At 40.2% G+C, this 15,209-nt stretch overlaps 1 protein-coding gene across 1 annotated transcript in view; it reads left to right on the forward strand.

Annotated features, from left to right (window-relative positions):
• LOC125452898 (gamma-aminobutyric acid receptor subunit beta-1-like) overlaps nt 1–15,209 on the forward strand; it is a 274,999-nt gene that overhangs the window by 234,657 nt on the left and 25,133 nt on the right. The window contains exons 6-8 of the mRNA XM_048531861.2: nt 441–578; nt 5,607–5,759; nt 8,844–9,091. Of these exons, the coding sequence (XP_048387818.2) occupies nt 441–578; nt 5,607–5,759; nt 8,844–9,091 (539 nt within the window). The remainder of the gene's footprint in view (nt 1–440; nt 579–5,606; nt 5,760–8,843; nt 9,092–15,209) is intronic.

Raw genomic sequence — 15,209 nt, forward strand, 5'->3', positions numbered from 1 at the left:
AGGTTCATTAGGCCACAGCTCAATAAGATCCTTTCATAAATACTTACAATATGGCATTTGACCTTGTGCATTCCCAGAAGGGACTATAAATTATTTTAGGTCATGTTGGAATAATTTCATTTTGCTTCACTCCATTGCAAGTGATGAGTGCCTTCTGCCGGTTAACCTAGGTCTGCAGAGACAACATGCTGAAAAGAACACTTGTGCTTTCACTTACCACAGTTTACATAGAAGGATTGCAGGCAGGTGCATTGGGATCCTACGAATAGCAAAAAGCAATTGGGAATGGTTAATCTTTCAAAATGTGAAGCCAGACAGCAGTACTGATAGTTGCTTTTATTTCATTGCTGTGTTTGAAGAGTGAGGTTTTCATTTATCAAAGCACTTGGACTGTGCAGAAAGAGTTTAATTCCTTACAGATTTCTGGCTTTCCTTTATAGATGGGTACACAACGGATGACATTGAATTTCAGTGGACAGGTGGTAGCTATGCAGTCACAGGAGTTGAGAAGATTGAACTGCCGCAGTTCTCCATTGTCGAACACAAGCTGGTTTCAAAAAGAGCAGTTTTTGCTACAGGTAAGCTATTCCAAGGGGAATAGATGCTGTATTAATCATTTATGTTGCTGAACTCCAGGGGTTCAAGCTTGTTAAAAATAGAGTGCTAGAAAATATTCTGAATTGCACCCAACTTTCGGGCTTAGTGTGAGTGTAGAGCAAAACAGTTTAGCTTTGGAAACTTTTGAGCAGTCAGTGAATGATGAGAAGGTTTCAGGTTTTCCCCATCCACGGTTCTCCACCAGCTGCCAACTAAAAGTGGATACTATTTCAAAACAATTATGATAAAATGGAGTATGAGGGCTTTCTATTCCTTTTAAACATGAGAGAAACAGTACTCTCTCACTTCTGGCTTTCCTTTTATTCATTCATGCATGTGGATGTCGCTGGCTGGACCAGCATTTACTGCCCATCCCTGGTTGCCCCGAGGCAATTAATGGTCAACCACATTGCTGTGAGTCTAGAGGATATTTAGGATGGCAGATTGCCTTCCCGAAACAACATTAATGAACCAGATGGGTTCTTCCTGACAATCAGCAATGGTTTTACCGTCATCATTCAACTCTTATTTTGAGATTATAAATGAATTCAAATCACACCATCTACCATGATGGGATTCAAACCCAGGTCCCCCGAACATTACTTAGGTCTCTGGTTTGATAGTCTAGTGCTAATATCATTAGGCCATTGCCTACCCCCAAAAATGATTTTAAGCAATCCACTCAGATATGATACGGCACACATCTGGGGCAGGTGGGACTTGAACCTGGGCCTCCTGGACTCCAGAGGTGGGAAATATACCACTGCATCACAAGATCCCTCTAAATGTAGACTTTTAAGAATTAATAAATATCAATGTTTTCACTGCATTTAGATGAACAAACTAATCTTCTACGTACATAGCTAAAACCGTAGGGAAAAAATAAGATAAGAAGAAAAACTAAGAAGGGGTAGATTTTTTTCTGATTGTACTCGAGTTTAAAAGGCTATCTGAATTCAGCACATTAAATAAAATCAGGTGGACTTAGTTATGGATGCCCAATCCTCATCACCTAATCTTCTACTGCTCTCTATGCCCAGTAATTGTTGTCTCCATGTAAATATTAGAAATATCTGCTCCAAAACATCTTCAGGAACATTTTGTTCATGTATTGGAACATAATTCAATGTTGTTCATTTGATTTGAACATAGTTGCACAATGTATCATTTTCTTGTTCCTTTTAAATATTAACTAAAGTATGTGACTCTGTAATACAAAGAATTTGATTGATTGAGAAAGGACTAAACTTTCTCCCCCTTCCAAAGAAAGAGAATAAAGAAAGGGAAGGAAAATGTTACATTTCTTTCAGATAATGGTTGGTCTTCGTCTTTTAAGCTGCGTAAATGCTAAATGCTTTGCTTTTTGCAAGAGGAATGATCCAAAATCTACATGAATATGTCAACAAACCTAAGCTGCACTAACAAAATATATAGAACATATAGAGCATAGAACATCACAGCACAGTACAGGCCCTTTGGCCCTCGATGTTGTGCTGACCTGTCATACCAATCTGAAACCCATCTAACCTACACTATTCCATGTACGTCCATATGCTTGTCCAATGACAACTTAAATGTACTTAAAGTTGGCAAATCAACTACCGTTGCAGGCAAAGTGTTCCATTCCCTTACTGCTCTCTGAGTAAAGAAACCACCTCTGACATCTGTCCTATATCTTTCACCCCTCAATTTAAAGCTATGCCCCCCTCATGCTCGTCGTCACCATCCTAGGAAAAAGGCTCTCCCTATCCACCCTATCTAACCCACTGATTATCTTATATGTCTCAATTAAGTCACCTCTCAAACTTCTTCTCTCTAATGAAAACAGCCTCAAGTCCCTCAGCCTTTCCTCGTAAGACCTTTCCTCCATACCAGGCAACATCCTAGTAAATCTCCTCTGCACCTTTCCCAAGCTTCCACATCCTTCTTAAAATGCAGTGACCAGAACTGCACACAAAACTCCAAGTGCGGCCGCACCAGAGTTTTGTACAGCTGCAGCTTAACATCATGGTTCCGGAACTCGACCCCTCTATTAATAACAGCTAAAACACCGCATGCCTTCTTAACAACCCTGTCAACGTGGGTGGCAACTTTCAAGGATCTGTGTACATGGACACTGAGATCTCTCTGCTCACCTGCACTACTAAGAATCTTACCATTAGCCCAGTACTTTGCATTCCGGCTCCTCCTACCAAAGTGCATCACCTCACACTTGTCTGCATTAAACTCCATTTGCCACCTCTCAGCCCAACTCTGCAGCTTATCTATGTCTCTCTGTAACCTACAACATCCTTCTTCACTATCCACAACTCCAACGACCTTAGTGTCATCTGCAAATTTACTAACCCATCCTTCTACGCCCTCATCCAGGTCATTTATAAAAATGACAAACAGCAGTGGACCCAACACCGACACTTGCGGTACACCACTAGTAATTGGTCTCCAGGATGAACATTTCCCATCAACCACCACCCTCTGACTTCTTTCAGCAAGGCAATTTCTGATCCAAACTGCTATATCTCCCACAATCCCATTCCTCCGCATTTTGTACCACAGCCTACTGTGGGGAACATTATCAAACGCCTTGCTGAAATCCAAATACACCACATCAACCGGTTTACTCTCATCTACCTGTTTGGTCACCTTCTCAAAGATCTCAATAAGGTCTGTGAGGCACAACCTACCCTTCACAAAACTGTGCTGACTATCCCTAATCAAATTATTCTTTTCTAGATGATTATAAATCCTATCTCTTATAACCTTTTCCAACACTTTACCAACAACTAAGGTAAGGCTCACTGGTCTATAATTACCAGGGTTGTCTCTACTCCCCCTCTAGAACAGGGGAACCACATTTGCTATCCTCCAGTCATCTGGCACTATTCCTGTAGACAATGACGAGGTAAAGATCAATGCCAAAGGCTCGGCACTCTCCTCCCTGGCTTCCCAGAGGATCCTAGGATAAATCCCATCTGTCCCAGGGGACTTATCTATCTTCACACTCTGTAGGATTTCTAATACCTCTTCCTTGTGAACCTCAATCCCACCCAGTCTAGTAGCCTGTATCTCAGTATTCTCCTTGACAACATTGTCGTTTTCTAGAGTGAATACTGTTGAAAAATATTCATTTAGCGCTTCTCCTATCCCCTCTGACTCCACACACAACTTCCTGCTACTATCCTTGATTGGCCCTAATCCTAATCTCATCATTCTTTTATTCCTTAAATACCTATAGAAAGCCTTAGGGTTTACCCTGATCCTATCCGTCAACAACCTCTCATGTCTCCTCCTGGCTCTTCTGAGCTCTCTCTTTCAGAGGTAGAGTTGCACTGCACTAGTGTAAATAATCTTCACATCGGTCAAGAGAGTAATAATGGTGTAAATAACAAAAAACCAGAGCTATTCCTATCATCTTAACAATCTGCCTCATTGAAGGGAGGCAACCATTAAATAATGGCTGCAGATGGAAAGCCAAGGGGGGGAAGTGCCATTATCAGGTCACAGCCACACATCCTTTGATCTTACTTCACAGAAATATTTCTTTTCTTCATATACTTCCATTCTTTGTGGCTTCTTCTCAGACCAGTATGAAGAACATGAGGAACTGGTTTACTTCAGGGGCCCCAAAGTAATGCTGAGCTGCATTTTTAACTTAAGTGCCTGTTTCAGGTGAGATCTCAAATGCCTATTCCAATATGGTAGCCTAAGGGTAGTGGTAGCCTAAATAACTTTCACTGTTTGAACACAGGACATTGTTTCCCAAGTTTGACACTTAAAATAAGATACCATTTCTACAGAGATATCTGCTTATAATTCTGATTTATGTTTCTAAAATTAGGTTTGATTTACTGCAACAAGTGGACAAGTTCAGGGGGAAAAAAGGCACAAAGATTTGTTGAATGATTGTTATTTTGCTATGAATTGATTACAGCTTTATCATCAATTTGTGCAAAGGTATTATTTAGCTTCAGCAATGTATAAATGGTCTAGTTGATCTGCACTGCTACCTTACATTTCCTGAATGGGGTACACTATTTTTATTTGAGATGCTATCAAAAGGCTAAATTAAGAGAATAATTTGCAAAGGGAAAGTGCTGTGACCAAATTCCAGATGAACTTCCTCAATTTGTTATGGTTTCAATGGATACCCCAAACCATTAAGCTCCCAGGTAAGCTGGGATGATTTAGTTCCCTTTGTTTATTCATCCACCACCTCAGTTGGTTGTCATATGGTTCCTTTAAAAAGGATCCATTCCTTTGTGAGTACCTTTCTCCCAGATCACATGAACCTATGCTTTAAAAGGACCCAATTAATTCAGATTCCCTTGAATGAGCAAAGTGTGAATTTACTATTTCCTGAACCTGAGAATAAGTAACCTAACACACAGTTTAGAAATAAAAGGTGATTCCAAAAAGATAAGTCAGGACAAATATACATGTAATGATTAGTTTCTGAATGGTCCACAAAGAGCAGATAGCTCCAGGTTCATGCCTTGACTATTGGTTGGGTTTGTGAACACTTGTGTTTCTTGTTTTTGCCAAACAAGTTTCCGCCTCTGAACATAATTCCAGCGGTTTAGGGTGTTCATTAGTATTCATAACAATCTCGTGAATATTGAACAGGTTCTCAACAATGATGATCATGAAACTTGATCGGACTGAGAGGTTCTGAGATCTTACGAGCAAAAGCCTAATCTGCCATTGTGAAACTGAATTTTTGCCTGTGCCCAATGAAGTTTCCCCGCCCATCCTTCTAAAAGCACTAGGCATGCCTGGAAAATTCTACTCAATGTTTCATGTCAATGAGCTTTCAGCAGAACTGAGGAATATTAGAAATATAACATGTTATGAGCAAATAAAAGGTGGGGGTATGGGTGCAAAGGACCAATGGAAACTCTATGATGGGTTTGAGTCAACAAAAACTTTCATAGTACAAGAGCAAATGGTGTGGTGTGATAATAGGCACTGTAAAGCATTTGTTTTGATTCATTTATTTGTTTCATTTTTAGGTTCTTATCCAAGACTATCACTGAGTTTTCGACTGAAAAGAAATATTGGCTATTTCATCTTACAAACATATATGCCCTCAATTTTAATCACAATTTTGTCATGGGTATCCTTCTGGATTAATTATGATGCTTCTGCTGCAAGAGTTGCATTAGGTATTTAAATAACCTTCAGCAATCCTGATCTGTGAATGAGATATAACGTACGAAAGTATATCCATTGGATATGGTGATAGAGATCACCAAGTGAGGGCCAGCATGGGGATGCAATATTAAGGTAAATTAGAGTGCCGTACAGAATACTAGAAGCTGGTTTTACAGTCTTTGGATAATCTTAAATGGACTGCAATAGGGAGTGAGGCATCGGCGTGCTTTAAGTAGCTGTTGGAGAGGACCCCTCTGGGTTATCAGTCTGGAAGCAATATAACCAGTGTGTAAATATACATCACAGTGCAGTGATTTAACGGTGACTCCCTACACTGTGATTCAGATGAAATGTTAATGAATCGAGTTGTATCAGTCACAAGATGGTCATACATTCATCTCAGGGGTGTGGGAGAAGGTGAATCTAGACAACAGGAATGATGTGGACATCTGGAAAATGAGGACTTTAAACCCTATATTCTGCCCTTGTGTTTAGTCATACTTTTATTTAATATTCTTATTAGAAATAAAATAGTAAAACTTTGGTGGCTTTGGGAAGTAGAGGTGTCACATTGATTGAAGCATCAGAGCCTGTCTGAAGAGCAGGTTGATGTTGACAATGTGATAACTGAAGTTTCACATGCACAACATAGAAAGGTGGCTCCTGAGTCCTGGCCATACCTTGCTACCTACCAGAGGATCCCAGAATAGCTGCACTTTTCACTACCTCCTCTACTAATCTGCTGGAGTGATGTGAGACTATAATCACTAAGTCAGACATGATCCATAAAGGAATGGGTCAGTTTCCACATGGATGCTGATGACACTCAGCTCTATTCCCTACATCTCTCTCTCAACCTGGCATTGTCTCCATTTTGTTCGAAATATTGTCCACCATCCAATCTTAGGAGCGCCATATTTCCTCATAACTAGATGTAGCATTCCATAGCATGTGCTTCAAAGTGTTGCTATTGATCTTAGCCCTTCCCCAACTCTGACTTTTTGTCTCAGTTTGAACCACACTCTTTGCAACCTTGGTGATGCACTGAAGATTCCCACTTCAGCTCTCAACCCCGTACCATCTTCATCACAGAAACTGTATCATTGCTTGTATGTGGCCATCCTTCAATTAGTCTTGTCTTTGTCCTTTCTAGTTTTGACTAACCCAGTGCTGCATAGGCTGGCATCCAAATATTGCCCAGGTGGCATTCAGACCACACATGTGCCAGGCATTGTCCTTCAAGAGAGAATCTAATCAAATTCTCTTGCCATTAAGTCACGATATTATTGTTAAATCCTTCACTATGTGACCAGAGACTTAACTAGACCAACAATGTAAAATATTTAGCTACAAGTGAAGGTCAGAAGCTGGAAATACTGCAGTGAGTAACTTATCTCCAAGCTCCCCAAAATCTATCCATTGTTTACCAGTGCACGAATACTCCACAAGCTTGGGTGAATGCAGCTCCAACAACATCCAAGAAGCTCCACACCATCCAGGATAAAGAAACCTACTAGATTGCTATGTCATTCATCAATGTAAACATTAATTCCCTCCATGACTGGTTCAGAGTGTCATCGTTGTATTCTATTTACAAAATTTCTTTTTATTTATTCATTGGATGGATGTGTTGCTGGCTAGGCAGCATTTACTGACCATCCCTAATTGCCCAGAGGACTGTTAAGAATCAACCACATTGATGTAAGGTCTGGAGTCAAAAATAGGCCAGGCCAGGTAAAGATGGCAGTTTCTTTGCATAAGGGACAATCGTGAACCAAATGGATTTTCCTGACAATTGACAATGGATTCATGGTCATCATTCGACTCCTAATTCCAGATTTTTATTGAATTCAAATTCCACCATCTGCTGAGGCAGGATTTCAACAGAATTCCCAACACATTACCAGGGTCTCTAGATTAACAGTCCAGTGATAATACTCCTAGGTCATTGCCTCTCCTGCACCACAGCAACTTTCCAAGGCTCTTTTGGAAGCACCTTTCGAACTGTGACTTCTACCACCAAGGAGGACAAGATCAGCAGATACATGTGAATGCTACCACTGGCAAGGTGCCCCCATGCTGGCTTGGAACTATCACGCCATTCTCTCACTGTCATAGAATCAAAATCTTGAACCTCCATGCTCAGCAGACCTGTGTGTGTATGTGCACCAGATGGACTACAGCAAAGGTGACTCACTGCTACCTTCTTAAAGGCAAATGGGACTGGCCAATGAGTGCTGGCCTTGACAGTAATACCCACGTCCTGAAGAAAAAAATATTCAGCACCCTTTGCAGACTTGAGATTATCCAAACTCTGCTCCCTTGTATTCAGTTCAAAACCAAGTCCAGCTTATCCATCTTCCTGGCATCACTGAAATGGCCTCAGCCTCCTTGTAATCTCTTTCAGTCCTGTTATCTCCCACGCTGATCCTTCTGTTGCTCTGACAATGATCTGATGCAACTTCTATCCCGTGACTCCATCACTGGCAGTTATGTCTTTGGTCATCTGAGACGTCTGCCTCTGCACCTCTTCTTACTTCCTGAGAATCTCTTTCAAGTCCACTTCCTTTATTATGCTTTTGGCCACCAATTCCTTCTGACACATTTCGAAACGTTTTGGTCTTTTTCATAGAATCTTAGAATCCCTACAGTGTGGAAACAGGCCTCCAGCCCGAAAAGTCCACACCAACCCTTGGAGCATCCCACCCAGACCAATCCCCCTATAACCTACCAAATCTACACATCCCTGAATTTACCACAGCCAATCCACCTGGCCTGCACATCTTTGGATTGTGGGAGGAAACCGGTGCATTTGGAGGAAACCCACACAGACACAGGGAGAATGTGCAAACTCCAACAGACAGTTGCCTGAGGGTGGAATTGAACTCAGATCCCTGGCACTATGAGGCTGCTGTGCTAACCACTGAGCCACCGTGCTTCCCTATTTAATAGCTGCCCTTTTAAATGTATCATATCAGTGTAAGTTGTCGTTTTTGTGTGCAGGTGTCGGATTTTTTTTAAAAATATGCAATAGATGGAAGTAGATATATTCTTCAAAATTTCTTATTGACTTTTATTTTTCCAACATTTCATAGGAATCACAACTGTACTTACCATGACAACTATCAGTACTCACCTCAGAGAAACCCTTCCCAAGATCCCCTATGTGAAGGCTATTGACATTTACTTGATGGGTTGCTTTGTGTTTGTATTCCTGGCATTATTGGAATATGCCTTTGTCAACTATATATTCTTTGGAAGAGGGCCACAGCTTCAGAAAAAAGCAACTCAGAAACCAACACAGCCCCACGCGAAAAGCAGATTTGGAACCAACAAAACACAGGTAAACAAATTCAAGCTTGTTATGTAAGACAGAGTGGTCAAATAAATTAGCTCTTTATTATACATTTGTTTCCTATCTTTACTGTAATTTGCAGTTTAAGGAATCACCGTTAAGCATGTTTCTTTTGCTGTGAGATCTGGTTAGAGTCAAAAGTGACAAGAGGTAATGGTGAAATTGAACTATCCCTTAGCAAGTAATTTTCCTTTATAGAACTGTGGGAAATAGTCTTTAATTTATTAGGATTACACATGAATCTGTAGCTGACTCATTGTCTTCGGTGCAAGGTAGTCAGAATTGATCATACTTATGTGGTACTTACATTTTACTGACCAGCATTCAATATATTCAATATATCAAAGATTTTCAACAGGCATTTATATGACCTCAGTCTAAATATCCAACTCCACTGTCCAAGGCATCTCTAATATCCAGATTTTGAAATTCATACGCTCAGCAGCTATAGCTTAACTTTTAGCAGCTGAATCTGTTTACTTACTGAATTTCAATCATTTCTTTCTTTTGTATTCTAATGCTATGGCACTGCTTATGTTCCCATAATAATAGCTGTTGTTTAACCTAATTTCAAGCCTTCAACATATTGGCTGTAAACATCAATTGCATATTATACGTTACATCTCAACTGTGATCAGAACGTAGAATATTTTGTGACTGACAGGTAACCAGGTTCAAAGATAGTAACATCCAATTGATCACCAACTTTGTTGAAATATAAATGAGTTCTTGTCTATTTTTTATTTTCCTAAAAACCTAAATACTGCAGTGTCTCAATGTATTACAGTTACAACGATTAAAAATAATTTGGATAAGTACATGAATAAGAAATGTTTGGAGGCAGGTGGGACTAGTTTATTTTGGGATTATGGTCAGCATGAACTGATTGGACCGAAGGGTCTGTTTCTGTGCTGTATGACTCTATGCCTCTACATTAAGCTAACATACCTGTCTATTTGTATTAGAGATAATGGGACCTGCAGATGCTGGAGAATCAAAGATAACAAACTGTAGAACTGGAAATGTCAGCTTTTGTGCTCCTAAGACGCTGCTTGGCTGCAGTGTCCATCCAGGTCTACACTTTGTTATCTATTTGTATTACTTGCTTTGAACACACCTAAATACTTTAAGACTAGACAGACCTCTTGAGAAGGTGAGATAGTCCAAAGTAAAGTATTGCTGTTTATTTTAGCTGCTTTCAGTCAATATTAGTAATAATAATATTTAATATCGGAATGTAAGTACATTAGTAGCAGTGTGCTGAAGCACTAGCTGGTATGTGGTTGCAACAGAATAGCTCAGAATTGAACTGAGGTTTACAGTTTCTGTAAAATAGAAGCTGGAGGGGACTGAAGAAAAGCAGAAGACAAGTAATGAGTGTCGAAAAACCAGACAAGGAGACATTTGAAACAATGATGAACAAAACTAATAACAGAAAGGTAAGAGGGAGAAGATTCAATGAAAGGAGTGCAGGAGGGATGTCAGGAGTAGCACTATGCATATCTAAAAATTAGGTGCCAACTTGGTGAAATTATACCACAGGGCTATCTGCATATCAAACAGCATAAGCGGCTAGTAATGAACAGAGCTGAGTGATTCCATAACCAACGGATCGGATCTAACCTTGTGGATGTCCTGCCACAAACAGTTGTGAATGGTGATGGATGATGAAACAACCCACTGGAGGAGGAGGCCCCACAACATCCCCATCTTTAGTGATGGAGGGACCAAGTTCATCAGTGCCAAAGATAAGGCTGAAGCATTTGCAACAAACCACGGGCAGAAGTGCAGAGTGGACGATCCATCTTACCATCTGCCTGTAATCACACATGCTAATGTGAGCTAATTTGATTCACCCAATATGATATCAAGAAATGGCTGAAGATACTGGATATTGTGAAGGCTATAGCCCCTGAGAACAATGCAGCAAAATTGATGAAGACTTGTGCTCCAAAACTAGCAGTGTTGCTAACCGGGACTTTCCAGTACTGTTACAATACGACCTTCTCTCCAGAGCTGAATCCCAGAGGCGAGGTGAGAGTGACAATCCTTGACACAAAAGCTGCATTTGACTGAGTGTGATATCAAGAATCCCTTGCAAAACTACAGTCAATGGGAATCAGTGGAAAATCCCTCTGCTGGTTGGACACATACTTGGACATGGGGAGATTTGTCAATGGAGATGGACAATTAAAAGACTAAATGATGGATAAGGTCCCAAATATCATCCACATCCTAAATGATGGAGGAAACCAGTATATCAGTGCAAAAGATAAGGTTGAGGCATGAGTAAGAATCTTCATCCAGAAGTATGAAGTGGATGACCCAGAGGTCCCCTGCATCACAGATGCCAGCCTTCATGCAATTCAGTTCACTCCTCATCAAATGGGAAACAAGTCAAACTCACAGCATACAATGTAACGTCTGATTTGTAGATGTCACCACAGATTTTATCATGTTCAGTGCTATGTAGAATTCTTCAGATACTGAAGCAATCCAAGTCCCTGTACAGCAAGACTTGGATAAGGGTCTGGCCTGATAAACAACAAGTGATATTTGTGTAACACCAGTGTCAGGCAATGACCACCTCCAACAGATAAATTTCACATTTCTCTCTTACGATGGCATTGCCGTCCCCGAACCATCACCATCAACATCTTGCGATTACCACTGTCAGAAACTGATCTTCACTAGTTATGTAAATGCTGTGGCTCTAGGAACAAGTCAGAAGTAGAAACACTCCACTTTTTGTTTCAGCAAATTATGTCTTTCATTTGCTGGAGTGCCTAGATGAATGCTTTTCAAAATACTCAAAAAGCTTGATATTATGCAAAACAGAACAGCAAGCTTGATTGCCACTCCACGCACCAGATTCAACATTGACACCATCCACCACCAGCAGACAGTGGCAGCAGTATATACCTTTAAAAGGTATATGCTGCAATTCATCAAGGCTTTTTCGGCAGAACTTTCCAAACCCATGAACTCTGCAATAACAGTGCAGCTGATATATGGGAACACCACCACATTTAAGTTCCCCTCCAAGGCACACACCACTTTGAGTTGGCAATATATCGCTGTTTCTTCACCGTGGCTGAATCCAAAGCCCTGGAAATCTCCTTCCAGCAGCAATGTACCTACACTACAGGGACTGCAGAGATTCGGAGATGACACCACCACCTTTACAAAGGCAGTTGGCAACAGGCAATAAACGTTGGCATTGCCAGCAACACCCACATCCTAATAACAAATATTTTAAAGAGGTTTAAGATAGTACAGATATCCTGAAGAAATTAAAACCTAATCCACACACCTGCAAATTGAAAAGATCAGGCAAAATGCTGCTTTATTACACAACCTGATTTTCTTCTCTGTTGAAGTAACAAAGACATAAGGTGGAGCAAAACACCAGTGGATCCACTTGATCCCCATGATTCCCTGTCAGGTGAAGGAGGTTTTCCATAAGCTGTCTTGAAAAGGGAATCTACTGTATTGTAAAGGAAGAGAACAAAAATGCAATTAAGATTAATTTGTCATCAAAAGACATTTCAATGTATGCTTCAGCCTTGCTTTTATTGTGCAATACATTCTCAGAACACCAAGCTAAAGAAATAATTATATCGTTAATATTGCATCTTAGGGTGCTTTTTATACATTTACAGTTTACTTCTTTGTGTTATCTTAATTATATGTGCCTTATAGCCATTAACAGTTTTCAAGATTCAGTTATTCCATTTGCCAAACGGCATTTCAGTGCTCAAAGGGTTAATGCAGATTATATTTAGAAAATAAATCTTTACGTAACATTTCAAAGGCAGGTTGGCCCAGATGTAAGGGTTAAGGCAGTGTACAATTCCATGGATGATTTCATGCTTCATGACAGTCTGGGAGTTAAGCTAACCTTTCCCCTTAACTGTAAATATGCTGAAATGACGTCTTGGCCAAATGATGAAAATTACACAGCTTGACAAATATATTCCAAGAGTATTCAGGGTAAAGTTTATATACATGTCTTGTTTTAAGCTGCTTTCTTGGTCATCATTGCTGCAGCGTCTTGCCATTGAGTTACAATCTGTTCATTGTCTGTGTATCCAGAGTGCTTCATGGATTTTTCTCAAATAGGACCAATTCATGGTGTTTATATAAAACCACTAAAATGCAGTAATTCTGTGGTTAAGTTGCAATTAAAAATGGCTTTCCTCTGAAAATATTCCACCTGTCACATTTTTAGAAGAATCTACATTTCATGTGAGTTCACATCAGCCTCACGGGGGAAGATCATGTTTTTACTTCTATGTACAATACTTACAATATGTTGTAGGCCAAGTTTTGTCAGAGAAATATTGGGAGAATGATGAAGATGCCTTTAAAAAGTTACACAACAAAGATGTGGATGAGAGTAAGATATGTCAACTATGATCTTTCAATTGTGGATGTTCACCGTTCAATGCAGCTTTACATCATTTCTGACGTGGCCCTGAATAACTTATTTAGATTAGGAGGAGAGAGACATTTCTTCTGACATTGTTCAGATGATTTCCTTCCAAACATTCAAATTGAATTGAATTGAATTAACTTTATTGTCACAAGTACTCAGGTAAGTACAGTGAAACATTTATACGTTGCCTATAACAACCTAAGATGGTTAGGTACAAAGATATCTGGATACAAACCTTAGTTACAGATTAGAGAAATGAAGAAAAAAGAAGTTACATTACTGCTGTACATGGTATAACTGTAGGCCTGAGAAGCAAGAATCAAAATTAAAAAGACAACCATCACAATCTCTCTCCAGAGACTCTGCGCAGCAGACCAACGCAGGGAGCCTCCATGTGGTCTGGCCACTGGCTGCTACAACACTCCGCACTGGGCTGCTGGTCACCAGCTTCCCCACCTTGGGCCATTGGTCGCTGGCGTCCCTGCTCTGGCCACTAGCGAATCTGCTGACCCCACATCAGAGGCCAGGTGCCCGAGGCCAAGAGAAGGAAGAAGAAAGGGGAAAAAAAGGAAAAAGAAGGAAACAAAGGGGCAGAACTGGATGACCTCTCGCTGGACATCCTACTCCGTCACCATCTTCTCGGAAGGCAGCTTACATTCCAGGAGGCTTGCTCTTTTTTGACATTTACCAACTAAAAAAACTAGTAATATACCAATTATTTAAATTCTGTATAGTAACAGCCCAGTAATAGACATGGCTATGGAAGGTGCATTCATGAAGTATATGAAAAATAGGAGCAGAAGTAGACCATTCAGCCCCTCGATATACCTAAAAATGTTGGTTGTCAGTCTGTAAACCCATTCAATATGCCTGATGGCAGGCGATAACAGTGGGAAAGTCTCCTTGTCAGCTATTCTACAGAAGGGAATACAAGCCACTATGTAACTATAGACTGATCGAACGGAAGTTCATAGCCTAATGGAAAAATGGAAATGAGAATGAGAAAAGAAACAGAGAAACAGTCAATATCTGGATTAGAGATAATAGGAACTGCAGATGCTGGAGAATCTGAGATAACAAAGTGTGGAGCTGGATGAACACAGCAGGCCAAGCAGCATCTGAAGAGCAGGAAAGCTGACGTTTTGGGCCTAGACCCTTCATCAGAAGATATCTGGATTAAGTTGCTTGCGTAATAACAGGATATATGTGAATCAGAAATGCTTGTATTGCTTTCACCCAAAGTTACCTTGGCACTGATAACTTTGGAGGTGTATCCAACTAATTTGTGCTGCCCTAAGGAAGTTTTAGGAGAAAATCGTGTACATTTTTTATGCTATTTTAGAAAGTTGTCAATCTGTCATCCACAAAATTTTAAAGACATTTCAAAGATAATCAAACCTGCTCAGCACATTTCATTCATAGTTCAGTCCCTGTATTTTAAAAAAAAATCACCGTGCTCATTGTTGTAGCCCATGGAAGAAAGGGAGGATTGTGCAAAGCGATGCTGCATGATCTGATAAGCCTGACCATGAATGCTTCAGTAATGGTGCATTCCAATGAAAACAGAGATATAGTGGAAGCATTCATTGATCTAATATCTGCAGGAGCCCTTTAGAATCATAGAATCCCTAAAGAGTGGAAACAGGCCATTCAGCCCATCAAGTGCAC

This window comes from Stegostoma tigrinum, chromosome 1 (genome assembly GCF_030684315.1).
Source record: "Stegostoma tigrinum isolate sSteTig4 chromosome 1, sSteTig4.hap1, whole genome shotgun sequence".
Lineage (NCBI taxonomy): Eukaryota > Metazoa > Chordata > Chondrichthyes > Orectolobiformes > Stegostomatidae > Stegostoma > Stegostoma tigrinum.